This window comes from Haliotis rufescens, unplaced genomic scaffold (genome assembly GCF_023055435.1).
Source record: "Haliotis rufescens isolate VD_foot unplaced genomic scaffold, xgHalRufe1.0.p SCAF_5, whole genome shotgun sequence".
In the NCBI taxonomy this organism is placed as follows: domain Eukaryota; kingdom Metazoa; phylum Mollusca; class Gastropoda; order Lepetellida; family Haliotidae; genus Haliotis; species Haliotis rufescens.
In genome coordinates, this window is record NW_025964223.1 from 39,931,237 (window position 1) to 39,946,284 (window position 15,048).

The following is a 15,048-nucleotide window of genomic DNA, read 5'->3' on the forward strand; positions in this document are numbered from 1 at the left end:
TTACCTCTTAGCGAGCGTCAGTAATGCAAGTAAAAGTAGTAAGTTTGTTCACATATATACTGTATAGTTGTATACAACATCCACCCTCTCACTCGATACAGCAAGCACGGACAATGGGGTAATGGATCGGTACAACATCCACCCTCTCACTCGATACAGCAAGCAAGGACAATGAAGTAATGGATCGGTACGACGTTTGCGACCAGGTGTTCAGCAATAGTCAGATACTCAGTGTATTTGGTCGGAACAAAGGATTCGTGTTAACATAGTTAGCATGCACGTGTGTCTCCATGGCCAGCTTGTGCTTATTCGTCCCTTTGAACGGACGATATACTAACTTCAATGCAACGAAACAAAACAACTATTCTTAATTAAAGGTACAAAAGAGTGCGCGCTTATATTAGGTAGCGTTTAGCGATTTCAGAGTTTTGAAAACAGGGAATTGGCTTTAATCCTTGCGCCTACAGGTATACCGGGAATCAAACCGACATGACAAGCTAACGGCTTAACCGCAAGGCTACCCGTCGCCCCATGCACTGAATGTGGTATTTCACAGAGTCACGTTTTGATTGTCCTGATAAGAAATGTTAAAAGATATATTTACGACTGATAGATGTGCACATTCATTTAAACAAGAATATGAATATATAATTAGGTGATACCAACGCTTTAAGTGCTCTTTTGGTTGATGCCTGAAACGATAACAAGTTCGGTGTCGTTGTTCGATGAATTGAATATTTCTAAAAGCACTTCAAATATTTACTTCTGAAGCAACAAGAGAACGCAAATAACATGCAATCAGATTGGATTCAATTACTATTTCTCTACAGATGTTTATGCTTGAACATCCATTGTTTTCTGAACAGAATACGTCTTTAAGTATGAATTCTTTATGAGCCTTTGCTAAATATCTTTTGATGGCAAATATTGAACTTGAGATGTGGTATCTCTTTGAAAAAACCCGCAGTATTGCCACGTGTGTGTCGCAGTATTAAGGTGTGTCTATTGGTGAGGTGAGGTGTAATGGGGTTTAACGTAGTGTTCAAGGTTAAATAGCGACGTGCATGCATGCATGCATGTGTGTTGCTGCTTGTACTAGTCCGGACTAATGCCGAGTTTACAGTGCTAGCCAACTGAGATACCATGCCGCAGTTTAACATGAATACCCCTCTCAGACACAGTATACTGTCTCCGAGCCGACCAGTCCTTGTTTTGTCCTCTTAATGCCGAGCGGCAGACAGAATAACAACAAGTACCATCTGTTAACGTCATTTGGTATGACGCGGCCGGGGATCGAACCACGGACCTTCCGCACTCTGAGCGGACGCTCTGCCAGGAGACCATGGAGGCGGACAAGTGTCTATTGGACTAATATCATTAAACCATAACCGTGACCCGATCCTCAATTGCGCTGATAAAAATAAATCTTACCCTACCTATTACCTTCATTGCATTTAAATGGCCTCGGACAATTCATCAGCATTGAAAGTAATACAATGAATCTGAAGTTGAAAGAAGTACATATCTATCTAAAAGCCACACATGACCTACTGACAAGAGTGTATACCGTATTTCCCTGATCAGTATTGTTATCAAGGTACATTACATTTAAGCTATAAATCCATTCAAATCAGAACGACTACCATGGCATTGTGTGAACGCTTTGTTTTATACTGTGTGTGTGAGAGTCTTTGTAACGATATTGTCATTGTTCTTGACAAGCCCTAAACATTACCTAGACAACAAACTAGACATCACTTGAATGAAAGAGAAACTCACACAGTATGATCTACGTGCCAGAGTCACCTATTTGTGGAATAAGGCTCTTTGGACGTTTGTCATGATCGAGGGATCGAATTCGCCATTATAGATACCGTGTACAATAGAAAGTATAAAAGCATAGTTTGGGTCTGTTTGTCGTTTTGTTGAACTGGAATTAATTTCTTTCGATCGACATTCTGAGAATACCCTTGCAGCCATTTTTGTGCATTTTCAATGTAGGACAGAGTGGCCTGTTTCCGACAGTTTCAAGATCTTGCTGACGTCGTGTCATTATTGGGGCACCTGCTACAGTCATCTTATTCGCTGTGCAGGGTTGTGTCTCCTAGGCGTGTGAGAAAACCTATGATTGTGTTCGAATCCCTGTCCACCCTGTTTCTAGATTTGTCAGTATCGTAACCGTGCCTGTGGGCTTCACCAAAGTGGTAATCGTCTAACTTCCAAAGACCTGCATCACTTCGGGCTTTCCTCCCACATCAAGCTGACACGCAGTTTTATAACAGAAATACTTGGCAAAGTGGCACTGAACCCAATTCACATACTCAATTTTTTTAGAAGAAATAGTTTTAAACTTTTGCATTCATCAGTCCCGCACTTGAACTTCTTATCATCGTTTAGCTGTTAGATTGAAGTTTAGCCTGTGTCACCATGTACTGAATTGTGGTCACAGCAGATAAGTCAACACGGATCTAGACCACTGTGATTTGACAGAGAGCAAAATAAGTCACCAATCTAGAGCAGGTCGCGTTGTTATCAATTGTTATACACAGTTTCAAGACACAAAATATTTAACTACAACAGGTCAATTTAAAACGCTGAAACCTTATTGTTTTACGTTTGATTAAACCACGGCATTTACAATATGTACAGTCATGTAAATAACTCTACAGAATTATTTCGGTATTAAAACTAAAACTACCAGTTGCTGTCATTTCATCATGATATTTAATATTTTCCGTTTGATGTGATGAGTTGCGCTGTTACAAGCGCCACTGAAGACACATATCCCTCCAGAGCCTGGTTGGAAAAGTAAACACGGACTGTGTTAGTGGTCGTTAACAAAGAGGTAGGGACATCAAACTCCCAAACTTCCCACCAGGTCTTCTTGTCAGACTTTTCGGAATCATACAATTTATAGAAAGAGTCAAGAGTCTGGAGATTGAAGGTAACAGCTGTTAAGTTGTTTGTTTCATTGACGGGAAGACTGGTAGAAACTCGCAATTTTGCATTTTGGAATTCACCATTTGGTAGAGATATGGTTGTTTCGGGAATGTTATTCTTGATCGGTATAACCATATCAGCTCCGTAGTATGTGGTTTCATTGAGAGTGATTTTTGGCAGTTGGTCTGAAGGGGTCTTGAATGTAAAGCGACACGTTGCCTCGGGAGGAAGTTCAACCATTCCCTGAGTATTCCGAATGTCGAAGGGTTCGTTGAATGTGATGATTGGATTCCAGTTGTCCTTGATTGTGATGCAAGTAGCTTCTCCCGTGGTCGGTGTTATCCAGTCGTCTTGGAACGTTAGCTTGATGGTCTGGGACTTTTGAGAATAGCTATGAAGGAGAATGACGGTTTCATTATTGAAGGGACTGGACATTGCTAACGGTGACACTGTGCGTTCCTGCCCGTCACATTGGCTGGTGGTTCTGATGAAGGAGTACTCTGTCGTGAAATTGTACCAAAACTCAAAAGCGTCCACAATACGCGTTGGTTTCCCTTGACGATTAAAAAGTGACCAGTTGAGACTAGCATCTCCTGGGGATTGTTCATTGGATAGAAGAAACACAACTCCTCTCTCAACGTATTCCCTAAGACTTAGTTGGGTGAATCTATGGGCATTTGCTTGGTATATTGTTGAAAAGTCCACTATACCAGATGGAGCATATTTGTCAATTCCCTCCACGGGTCCACGGCCATATTCACTGATAACAAGAGGGATAATCTTTCCTTTCCTTTGATTGGCGTAGTTTTCAACAAGGTCGACAAATGCTACCAGTCGCGCTTCATTCATACCAGTAAATCGGTGAGATTTCCCCGAAACAACAAGTGTGTTGTATGAATGAAAGGAAAACGTGTCTAAATAGTCTAAAGTGACATCCATGAAGCTTGCTACCTGTTTCCAGTACGAAAAATTGTTTATGTCTGACATCTCTGTATATCCATCGAGTGTAGGGCCAGATACTTTGATGTTAAATCTGGCATGGAGTTTCTCAGCAACTGTCTTGTGGAAAATGGAGACAGTCGTGAAATTCATGATCTGCCATTGAGAATCTGGTTCATTGATGACCTCGAAGTATGGTGGGATCTGACCTTGGGTGTAGTCGTAAACTCCTTGCATCATCAACAACATGAACTCTGAAGCAGCATCGATATTGTTGGGGAACTGGCCTTCATGTTGGGACTGATTCATCCATTTCGGCCAGAAAACACCTGAAGACACATAGAATATGAAAGTCACATTCATCTATTTGTTTTTTTAGAATTGCATGACATGTCATTCTGGGCTTAATGTGGATTTTCAGAATAGGTCTGCAATACTACTTTATTTCACATGAGCTATGTTTAGAAGTAGTAAACCCGTTTTACCTTTGAAATGTAACGCCAAGCTTTAAGGTGTGTATATGCCTGTCAACATTTTAAGGGTTGATCTTGAACATATTTATATAGTTTTTAATCTTTTTTTGTTGCCACCAAATATCAGAAGTTTGGTTTCAGATACATTGATATTAAGGGGGGCACGGGTGGCCCAATTCGCTGTGCAGTGTTGTGTCACTTATGCATGCAAGAAACCTATGATTGTGGGTTCGCCTCTTTATGTATCTAGGTTTGTCAGCACCGTACCCGTGCTGATTGGTTTCACTTAGTGGTAAACGTCCGAGACCTTCATCATTTAGGGGTTTCCTCCAACATTAAACTGACACGCCCTGATATAACTGGCATACCGTTCAACGCGGCGTTAAACCAAACTCACCCACTCACTTATTGATACCCATAACTATAACAATTGAAATAAATCTAGCATTAGCTGCAGTTCTTTGGCTTTTGTTGATACAAGAACAGTTTCAATCGCATATAACAATACAAATAAGTAAAAACACATGCAATGCAATCAAGCAATAAAGTACTTTAAGCTGAACACTTTGCAATTCGAAGTGCTCCTCCTCCTTCAGGAACATGGAAAACAGAAGTGTACGTAGATTTTGTCTAATGCCCTCTTTGTCTGGAAAAACTGTTTGAAAGCTGTTGAAATTAACACATGACATTTTATGTTTTGATATATATTAATATAACGTTGAAACGTTTTTCAGACAGTATTTATTTCAATAGTTTTAAGTCCTATTCGCCAAACCGAGTTAAATATATTTGTTAAGCCGATAAATACACTTTCATTTTGGGGAAACTTTTAATTCAAGCTGTCTCCAGAGAAAATGTGAAGAGAAACACGTTTGCAATTTGTACTGATATGATATTGTTTGTTTTGATAAATGCTGTACGTTGTGCGCTAAAATAGACATGAAAAGTTTCGAAATGCACCTTAGCAGTGTGATTCGCCTATAATTTCCGGGCCCTTAGAATTTCCTTTATTTTTATAAATAGGTTTGAAAAAAGCGTGTGAATAGTGTGACATATACATCAACATCAACTGTTGAAAGTATAGATTATTTAATAGCATACCAATTCCAGCTGCTTTGCTACTTTAGAGTACACTTGCAAAATGTACTATAATTTCCGCTATACATGTAGTATCATATATACATGTAGATATTGTAAATCCATACTCACTCACTACATTCTACCATGACGAGGTGAACGCTGTAAACACGATACTCATTTGGAATGATATTATTATAATGAAAATGCCAGCTATCTTAGAAAATTCCGACAAGGCGTCACAGGTAGTGAAGGAAATAACAAATTATATTCAAGTTCAAGATTAACTACTTGTATTATTGACTGATTTAAACAATGTTTACAAATACACAGCTTGTTATAAAAGAAGTGATCAAATAACAATTCATTGATACATAGTTAAGTTCATCGCAACCTGTTGCATATGTTCCACTGCTTGGACTTAAATCATTTCTTGGAAATCAGCATGACATCTCCCACCGTATGAGTGACATGTTGTAGAAGTAGTGCCACAAAATGCTGAATTAGTTTCTTTCTAAACAAGCCTTATTAATTAACATTTTAGTTATTTTTATGTTGTACATATGAACCATTTGGTTTGCAATTACTTTCAAAAAGTAATACATATTCAGAATGACTATCTCGTCACCTTGAACCTGGTTGAATTGACTTGGGTGCAACAGTAGCTGTCCATTGTGACTGTGCTATTTACAAATTACGTCTAGAAGATAATCCCGCTTTGTAATTATGTTCAACAATAACCTGGCGATTTACTTTAGGAAATGAGCCTGCTGGCACATCATTGCCGACGGAACCACCCTGAAATATACTGAACAACAAAAGTTCCTGTGACATTGAACAAGATTTAATGCAAAGTTATTTTTTTTACCAAATCTGAAACAATTTCGGTTTGCAACAGATACAAAAACTCCTGTAAGTGTTCAAATAGTTTAATTTACCATACTGACTACTGATTTCATAAAAAATATGAACATGCCAAAATGTCAATTTACAAATCAATAGCGTGTGTATCCACCTCTGGTTTGCGATGCAAGCAACACATCTTCGTCTCATGGAATGGACCAGGCGTCGCACAAAGTCCTGTGGGATATCTGTCTATATCTGCTGGAGCATGTTTCGAAGCTCCTGGAGTGTCTGTGGAACACGCGGTTGACGTCGAAGGCGCCGATCCATCTCATCCCACATGTTCTCGATTGGTGAGAGATCAGGGGAGCGAGCCGGCCAGGGGATGATATTCACGTTGTTTTGTTGAAGAGAATCCTGAACAAGTCGAGCAATACGAGGCCGGGCGTTGTCATGTTGAAAAGTAATGCCTGTGCCATGACGACGCAAAAACGGTAGAACAACAGGGTCGATGATCTCGTCGCGGTAGCGCTGTCCATTGAGATTTCCCTCTACCACTATCAAAAAGGTCCTGTTTTGCTATAATCTCAACCAATACCATAACGATGCCGTCCCGAACGATCTTCTTCCATGACACAATGATTGACGTAACGTTCACCTCGACGTTGGTACACTCGAATCCGCTGTCTGCACCACTATAGACGTGCTTAACGACGTCTGGCGGGTCTTCTGGCGATAATCCCTGCACATCTGAGGCGACGACGTACGGTTTGTGAAGATATTCGTCAAAGGCCAGGGATGCTTCTTGCAGTCACTGTTGCTGGCTGGAATCGATTACGTAGGTGTGTTGTTCGAATCCAGTTGTCTTGTCGATTATTGGTTACGCGTGGCCTGCCACTCCGAGGATGGTCTCTGACTGCATTCGTCTGTTGCTAACGTTCCCATAAACACCAAATGGTGTTTCTGTGGACGTTAAATCTTGCAACATCACGTTGACTCGCTCCTGCTTCAAGCATACCAATGGCTCGCAGACGCTCATTTTCGGACAGGCGTGGCATTTTGTAATGTTGAATAATTGCGTAATTGTGTTGTTTTTCTGAGTGGTTGTTGTCAGCAAGATGCTAAACAATGCCTATGGAATCCCGTTAACGCACATGTTTTTATACCCATTCTTGGGTAGTGAAATCCATGGGGCTAGCATAAAAGTCAACTTTTGCATGGAATGCATGCTTTTCTGTAGCAGTTGCGTATTTGTGACTTGATTCCATATATGTACTACAATAGTGAAAGCCAAACTTTACTTGTAAAATATTGGTGTCACAGGAACTTTTGTTGTTGAGTATACGTCTGAATACCGCCGTTTTTTAGCTGAAGACCAGCCGGGTTTTGCGCAACATGTTAAACTACTATTGTTTGTGACACAGTGGTTAGTGTATCTTTTACTTAAGTGTATGTGTTCCGAAATAGATTTCATCATGTTTGATAAGTTATGCTTGGTATTTGTACCAGTAAGTGACAAAAACATCTGATAATCTTCCGATATCAAACGGATACAGTTCGAATGGGTTATCGGCAATCATTGTTACATGCATCGATATGTAGGCTATCGATAGATTGATGTATTCACACACATATGTTTTGTGAAAAGCCAGCATAATTAAGAGATATCCAAAAGAGTTATAAGTGCATCTCATCCCAAGGCTACACTATAATCGTGTTTTAATCATAGGCACCTTCTTCCCTTGATATCCACAAACACTACAGGTCTTACAGATTATTTTCTATCTCTAATGGCTGAACCATTGAAACAATGTTTCTAAAGCAAACTCTTTTGTGAGCCTGATCATGACGCTCACTTTTGACAGGTGTGACTTTTGACTTTTGTTCTCAGCAGTGTTGCAGCTGTGTGGAGCCGTCCTGTAAATAATCAACCCTAGGCCAAACAATCCAGAGATTGATCCGCACCAGGTAACCGAGCCTGACCACTAGATCCATTTGGTCGCTTCTAACACATCAACAAGCTTAGCTTGCCTGGGACTTATTCTGATCCCACGTTCCCACATGTTGTCAGTGGATATTGAACTCATATGATTTAGTGACTAACATGCAAATATGAATACCTTCATACGCTTGGCGATTTCAGTTACATTACTTATAAATGAGGGATTGGTTTCTGTACAATCTTACCTTTCGCCACCATGATCATTTCATTCTTATAACCACTGTTAATATTGGCAAGGTAGTCTGAGAACAGTTCTTGTTGCTTGGTGACGTTCTTAAGGTAGCTGGGATCAGGGTAGCCGCTACGGTTTGGGTCCTCTGGCCACTATATAATGAATAAGTACAACATATGGCTCATATGACCCATCAAGAATTAATTGATCTAAGTAAGCGAAAAAAGACAACGATAGTTCCAAAGTAGTCTTGCCACTATAAAATCAAGAATAGCGTTATGGCCTTCTACAACCTTACAATTCTAAATTACGTTTCAGTGGAACGCGTCTCAGTATTGTGTGTGAACAGATTTGTAAAACATGGGCTTCAACCACATAAATTCGGAGCTGTACACAAATAAAAATATGAATAAAATGAATATGTCGAATCCTAACCTGGAGATGGACACATGCCTATTGAGACCAGCCTTAATTTGTGAGCCTATGTTGATCCAAGTGAGTGAGGTTTCTATTCATAAATTTCTGGTAGAATGGCCTCTAGAAACAATATTTTTTACATCAATTTCAGTATGAACGAATTCAATATTCAGAATATATTTGGAAAACAATATGTTCTTGTATAAATTTACATAAGAGAACGAAGTAGATTACAGCACGAGGAAGAAAGTCTCACATCTTGGAACAGACGATCATTTAGATCTCTGTTCATCCAGCGCCCACTGTCAGTCCGAATGCTCCGACAACTTGGTATCAGGTATTCCTGTTCCAGACCATTGTGCTTGCTCCATCTGTCACGCTCATAGCGAACATTACCCCCCTTTGCTAGCCACTGAGGATAGATAGTCACAGTCGTGTTACTGTATACTCTAGCTATTGACAGGCTCAAAATGAAAGAGATGAGTGTGCATTTCATTGTCGATGCTTTCTCCCCAAAAGAATATGTGTTCTTCTATAAAGTCAGTGTTTTATGGCATGAACATAATCATTGCTTATCGTTGACCTTTACACCGCCACAAACAGCGTCCTATTAACCAATATTTGATAAGAAAACAGACCGAATTTAACAGTAGATGTGGGGCTACAGTGTAGTGTAGACGTAGGTGTCTGTGCTAGACACGCAGCGCGTTTGTGTGCTGAGACAACCTTTGGAGACACAGAGCCAAGTTTACCGAACTATTATTGTCAATGCCACAGTGGTAACAATCCTCATATCCCTGTCACATAGTTATTTTTACAGGATACAAAATACAATATATCTTCAAATTATTATGCTTTAAACAGCCCTGAATCATTACGTTATTATATGTTAATCGTTATGTAGCTGAAGCTAATTTTATTTTTAATGCAAGTTTAACATTGCCAAAGAGTAATACTATCGTATTATTTCACAGAGAACAGCTTCGTTTGTTATCACATCACATGATGGTTTGTTCAGGTCACAAAAGTCTGTGATACTCAACATTTCGCTATTAAACCACACGAATTCAATTATTCATTATTCCGCCTCGGGAAAAAGTTGTACGGCTATCAAAACCTGTCTCCTAAAGTTCGGAAGAAGAAAACTTAGAAATATATACTCTTTGGTATACTATTAGTGTTTGAGATATTAACATGTGCTAAAGACACAATAAAAATCTTTGGAAGCAATTTCAAAATTTCATCTGAAACATAAGGGTGCTTTTGGGAGGTAATATAGTTCAACATTGTAGAACATTTGATTCAAGGTGTATTCTGTTTCCGTAATCTCATTGGCAGTTTGGATTTTCTAATTAACTCTCTACGTTAACGTTTATTATTGTCACATTGGCTGTCGAAGATCAGACTTATTATAAAGAAAACACCAAATACGATCGCATGTTACCAATAATTAAGGAACCCGTGAAGATCCGGGTTAGAAAAGGTCTTCAGCAACCCATAATTGTCGTGAAAGGCGACTATGCTTGTTGGAAGAGGCGACAAACGCGATCGGGTGGTCATTCTCGCTTACTTGGTTGATGCATGTCATCGTATCCCAATTGCGTCTATCAATGGTCATGAAGTCAGTCAATGGATTATCTGGTCCAAAATCAAATATTTACAGACCGCCGTCACATAACTGGAATATTAGTGACTGCGGCGTTAAACAACAAACAAACAAAGAAAAGTAAGTAACGAATGTAATGTTTTTGAAAGTAACCCCGTACTCAATGGGATGTCATTGTCGGTCCCAGCGGAACCTGGCTCGGCAAAGGGACGCGACTGTTCACATCGAATTGGGGCGCTTTAGACAACGAAACTATCTGTGTTCGCAAATAGTATTAGGACCAGCATACTGAAATCATACAGAACAAGGTACCCACGGGTCGACATGCAGGTGAAAACAATAGTTCACCTGGGTACTGAAACCTGGAAAATCTCCGCATTCAAAGTAATCTAAAGACCCTGAAAGGAATTTATAGAAGTAAAAGCCTGAGATGCCTTGCTGTGATAATTATGTTTGCTTTTGTACCCACGATGATTGGAATGTCAATTTATATGAAATCAATTATGGGAAATCCGGATGTCAAACACCGCTTCATCTGAGGACAATGGAATCAGCTACACAGTTTGTGGAACCCATTCTTGATGTCTCCGGTCGAGAGAAGGGTTAAGTTAAAATAGAAATTTTACCAATTTTCCATATATATGTTGCGATACAAAACTTTATCACAGTCTTTACTATTTACAATAAACAGGATCTAGTCAATAACCGTAAATTGTACTAAAAGATCCTTAGTATCCTTTTCACTATCACAACATAACATTATTTGTTATGCGGTAATTTGGATGCATTCATTAACCTAAGAAAACTCAATTGATGAGAAACAAAGGAGAGATAAAAACAAGTATTATATAAAGGTTTACGGACCAGAATACATTTTGTTGCATTGAAATACAGCCTTGTGGTGTTACATTCTAGAGAAATAATCTGGTCAACATGTACAACTGAAAACAAGGATACGAGAACTTATGTCACCAACTCAAATTAGGAACGATCTGACAATTGTGCAGGAGAATATGTGAAGTGAAATGGAGTTTAACGTCGCTTCCAGGGTTATTGCACTTATATAGCGACGAGTGTATGTGTGTGTGTGTGTGTGTGTGTGTGTGTGTGTGTGTGTGTGTGTGTGTGTGTGTGTGTGACTGCTTGTATTATTGTACGGACAAATGCCGAGTATATTGTGCTGGACCACTGAGATACGCTGCCTCGGATACCCCACTCAGACAAAGTTTACAGATTCCGACCAGTCCTTGTTTTAGCCCCTTAATGCCGAGCGCCAGACAGGGTAACAACAAGTACCATCTTTTAACGTCTTTTGGTATGACGCGGCCGGGGACCGAACCCCGGACCTTCCGCTCTCCGGGCGGACGCTTTACCACCAGGTGGCGGTATGTAGCTGAATAAATAACATTTATCAATACGATTGACCTTTCGTCCCTCTGGAACATGTATCGATTCGTGTCCTCTGCGGTACCTCCTATGAATATGAAACAATGAGCCATTCTTTAGATCTATTTTTATTTGTGTGTCTTTGACATACCATCGGCATAATCGTTTGATCCGACTCCCAGACTTCCCACCTGGTCTTCAGATTTTTCGGAATCTTACAGCTTTTCGAAAGAGTCAATAATGTGGAGATTATAGCAACAGCTGTTAAATTTGTTTCAATGACGGGAAGACTGGTTCAAAAAGGCATGTTTTGCATTATCGATTTCGCGATCGCCTTCTAGTGGAGATATAGTTGTTTTTGGGAAGCTATTCTTGATCGGTATAACCATGTCTACTCCGTAGTATGTGGATTTCATTGAGAGCGATTTTTGGTAGTTGGTCTGAAGGGGTCTTAAATGTAAAGCGACACGTTGCCTCGGGAGGAAATTTCAACCATTCCTTGAGTAAGATGGTGACGGTGACGCGGTTCGTTCTTGTCCGTCATATTGGCTAGTGGTTCTCACGAGGGAATTCTCTGACGTAAAATTGAACTAAAACTCACAGACGTCGACAACATGCGTGGGGGAGTGAAACGTGATGACCAGTTTAAACTATCATGTCCTAGATATGGTTCATTGGCTTAAAGAAAGACGACGGTTCTGTCGATGTATTCTCCTCTAAGTCCAACCTGGTGAACCCGTGGGCATTTGACTGGTATATTGTTGAAAGGTCATTTGTCCCAGATGGACCAGTTGAGCTGATTCCTGTCACTCCCCCACGGCCACATACATTGATAAAGGGGCGGTCTGGTAGCCTTGTGGTTAAAGCGTTCGCTCGTCACGCCGAAGACCCAGGTTCGCATCCCGACATGGGTACAAGGGATGAAGCCTATTTCCGGTGTCCCCCGCCGTAATATTGCTGAAATATTGCTAAAAGCGGCGTAAAACCATACTCACTCACTCACTCATCCACTCACATTGATAAAAAGTGGGATAATTTCCCCTTCTGTCTATGAATGGAAGGAAAGCGTGTCAAAGTAGTCAAGAGTAACATCCATGAAGCTTGCTACCGCTTTCCAGAACGAAAATTCCCTTGCATCGAAAAAAGTTCCGTTAGGGTGAGTCCAGATACTTTTATGTTAAATCTTGCATGGAGTTTCTCAGCAACGGTCTTGTGAAAGATGGAGACAGTCGTGATGTTCATGATCGGCCATTGAGCATCTGGTTCATTGATGACCTCGATGTAACGCGGGATCTGACCCGGAAACCCGGAACCTCCTTGCACCATCAACAACATAAATTCTGGGACTGGTTCACCCATCTTGGCAAATTATGAGCTGAAACCAGCAAATTTAAAAAACTCGATTAGAGTTTGGAGAATTTAGAGTCCGACAAGGATGAAAATGCCGTTGACTGACGTAAATCAACTTTCACTCACTGTTGTCAGGAGACACAGGAGAAATTCAATTAAGGAAAAATAACCAGGTCATATCTATTTGTTATTCAAGTGCTTTTTATCTTTTGCACTTAAAATGTGCCGATGTAGATCTCAATAATAATATATCAGGCATTGGTACCTGCATGTACAGTGTGGCAATACCAGTTCCAACCTCATTCTGAACATTTGAACTACGTTGTACCACGAATGGTCCAATGATACACCTACTAATGTCAACTTGTGACTTAACAGATTACGTCATACTCCTGATTCATTCGCTAAGAGCTGTGTCAGGTGGAACTTGTGGGAATTTGAACTTGTTGCTTCCCTTTTGCTTGAAATATGTTTTATTTGTTTTATGCCGACGATAATGAATATGAATACCACTAAAACCTTAGTGATGGAAAATGTATTACATGTTAATGACATTTTGTTTTCTGGTGACTCTCATTATCAGGATCATTTCATTCTTATAACCACTGATAATGTTATCAAGGTAACTGGAGAACAGTTCCCGTTGCTGGGTGACGTTCGTCAAGTAGCATGGATCAGGGTAGCCACTATGGTTTCGGTCCTCTGGCCACTGCAATCAATATCGGTTATTGAATTGTTTTTCCACTTCAAATAGTAGTTTTGGTGAAAGTAGCCGCTAGGGTCTGGATCCTCTGGCAACGATATAATGAATATGTAGAAAAAGTGTTATTTCTTATAATCCTTTAGGACTAACTGTTGTTCACTGAAAACGTATCACAGCAGAATAATGGAACTAATTATGTGTAAAACGAAAACAATATTTCGAAATTCATCCTTGTTACAAGAATGTCAATTCACCTTCTCTTCATCAACCATGATAACATATGTTTGCTTGGGCGATCAAGACACATCTAGCAAGTATTATATATGCCAACTAAATAGCGAATATGGTTGTGATTAACACAGTGTCTTATCCTTAACAAGAGATCGACATCAGTACGTTGATCTCCTTCAGCTAGACTGCTATATATATCACGAGAAAATAAGAGTGAGTGAGTGAATATGGTTTGACACCGCTTTTAGCAATATTCCAGCAATATCACGGCGGGGGACGCCAGAAATGGGCTTCACACATTGTACCCATGTGGAGAATCGAACCCAGGTCTTCGACGTGACGAGCGAACGCTTAAACGCTAGGCTACCGGACCGCCCCTGAGAAAATAGAAGGCTACAATATGCAATGAATAATTGCATTATATAGAGGCCATAATACAACATATATTTTTGGTAAAGTCGGTTATTTTTCCAATATTACTACAACTTGCAATATGAATGAACTAACTCTTCAGCTGAAACACAGTTGGAATACAAGATATGCTTGCTTTAGTTTGATGAGAATCTCACATCTTGGAAGAGACGATCATCATTATCTTCGTGTTAATTTGCAAAAGGTAACGATAAAAGTAAGTGAAATATCAAAATATGGAAAAACAGATTCCATGTCCCTTATGAGCCACCGTAGGACTAACTGGTGTTCACTGAAAATAAACGCATTTATTGTGTGCTTCTATGATGAAGAGGGGGCACGGGTGACCTAGTCGTCTAAGGCACCGCGATTCGCTGTGTAGAGTTGCGTCCGTTTGGCACGCCAGAAACCTATGATTGTGGGTTCGAATCCCGGTTCGCCCCGATTATGTTTCTAGGTTTGTCAGCACCATACCCGTGCTCGTGGGTTTCACCGAAA

The 15,048-nt window shown here is 40.1% G+C and overlaps 1 protein-coding gene across 1 annotated transcript; it reads right to left on the minus strand.

The window, feature by feature from the left end:
- Positions 1 to 2,510: 2,510 nt before the first annotated feature.
- Positions 2,511 to 9,403, minus strand: LOC124112397 (beta-porphyranase A-like). Its single transcript, XM_046472490.2, has 3 exons — positions 9,120 to 9,403; positions 8,460 to 8,598; positions 2,511 to 4,208 (listed from the first exon to the last, which is right to left on the minus strand). Exons 1-3 carry the CDS (start codon positions 9,357 to 9,359, stop codon positions 2,725 to 2,727), a joined length of 1,863 nt encoding a protein of 620 aa, XP_046328446.2. The 5' UTR covers positions 9,360 to 9,403; the 3' UTR covers positions 2,511 to 2,724.
- Positions 9,404 to 15,048: the final 5,645 nt, after the last annotated feature.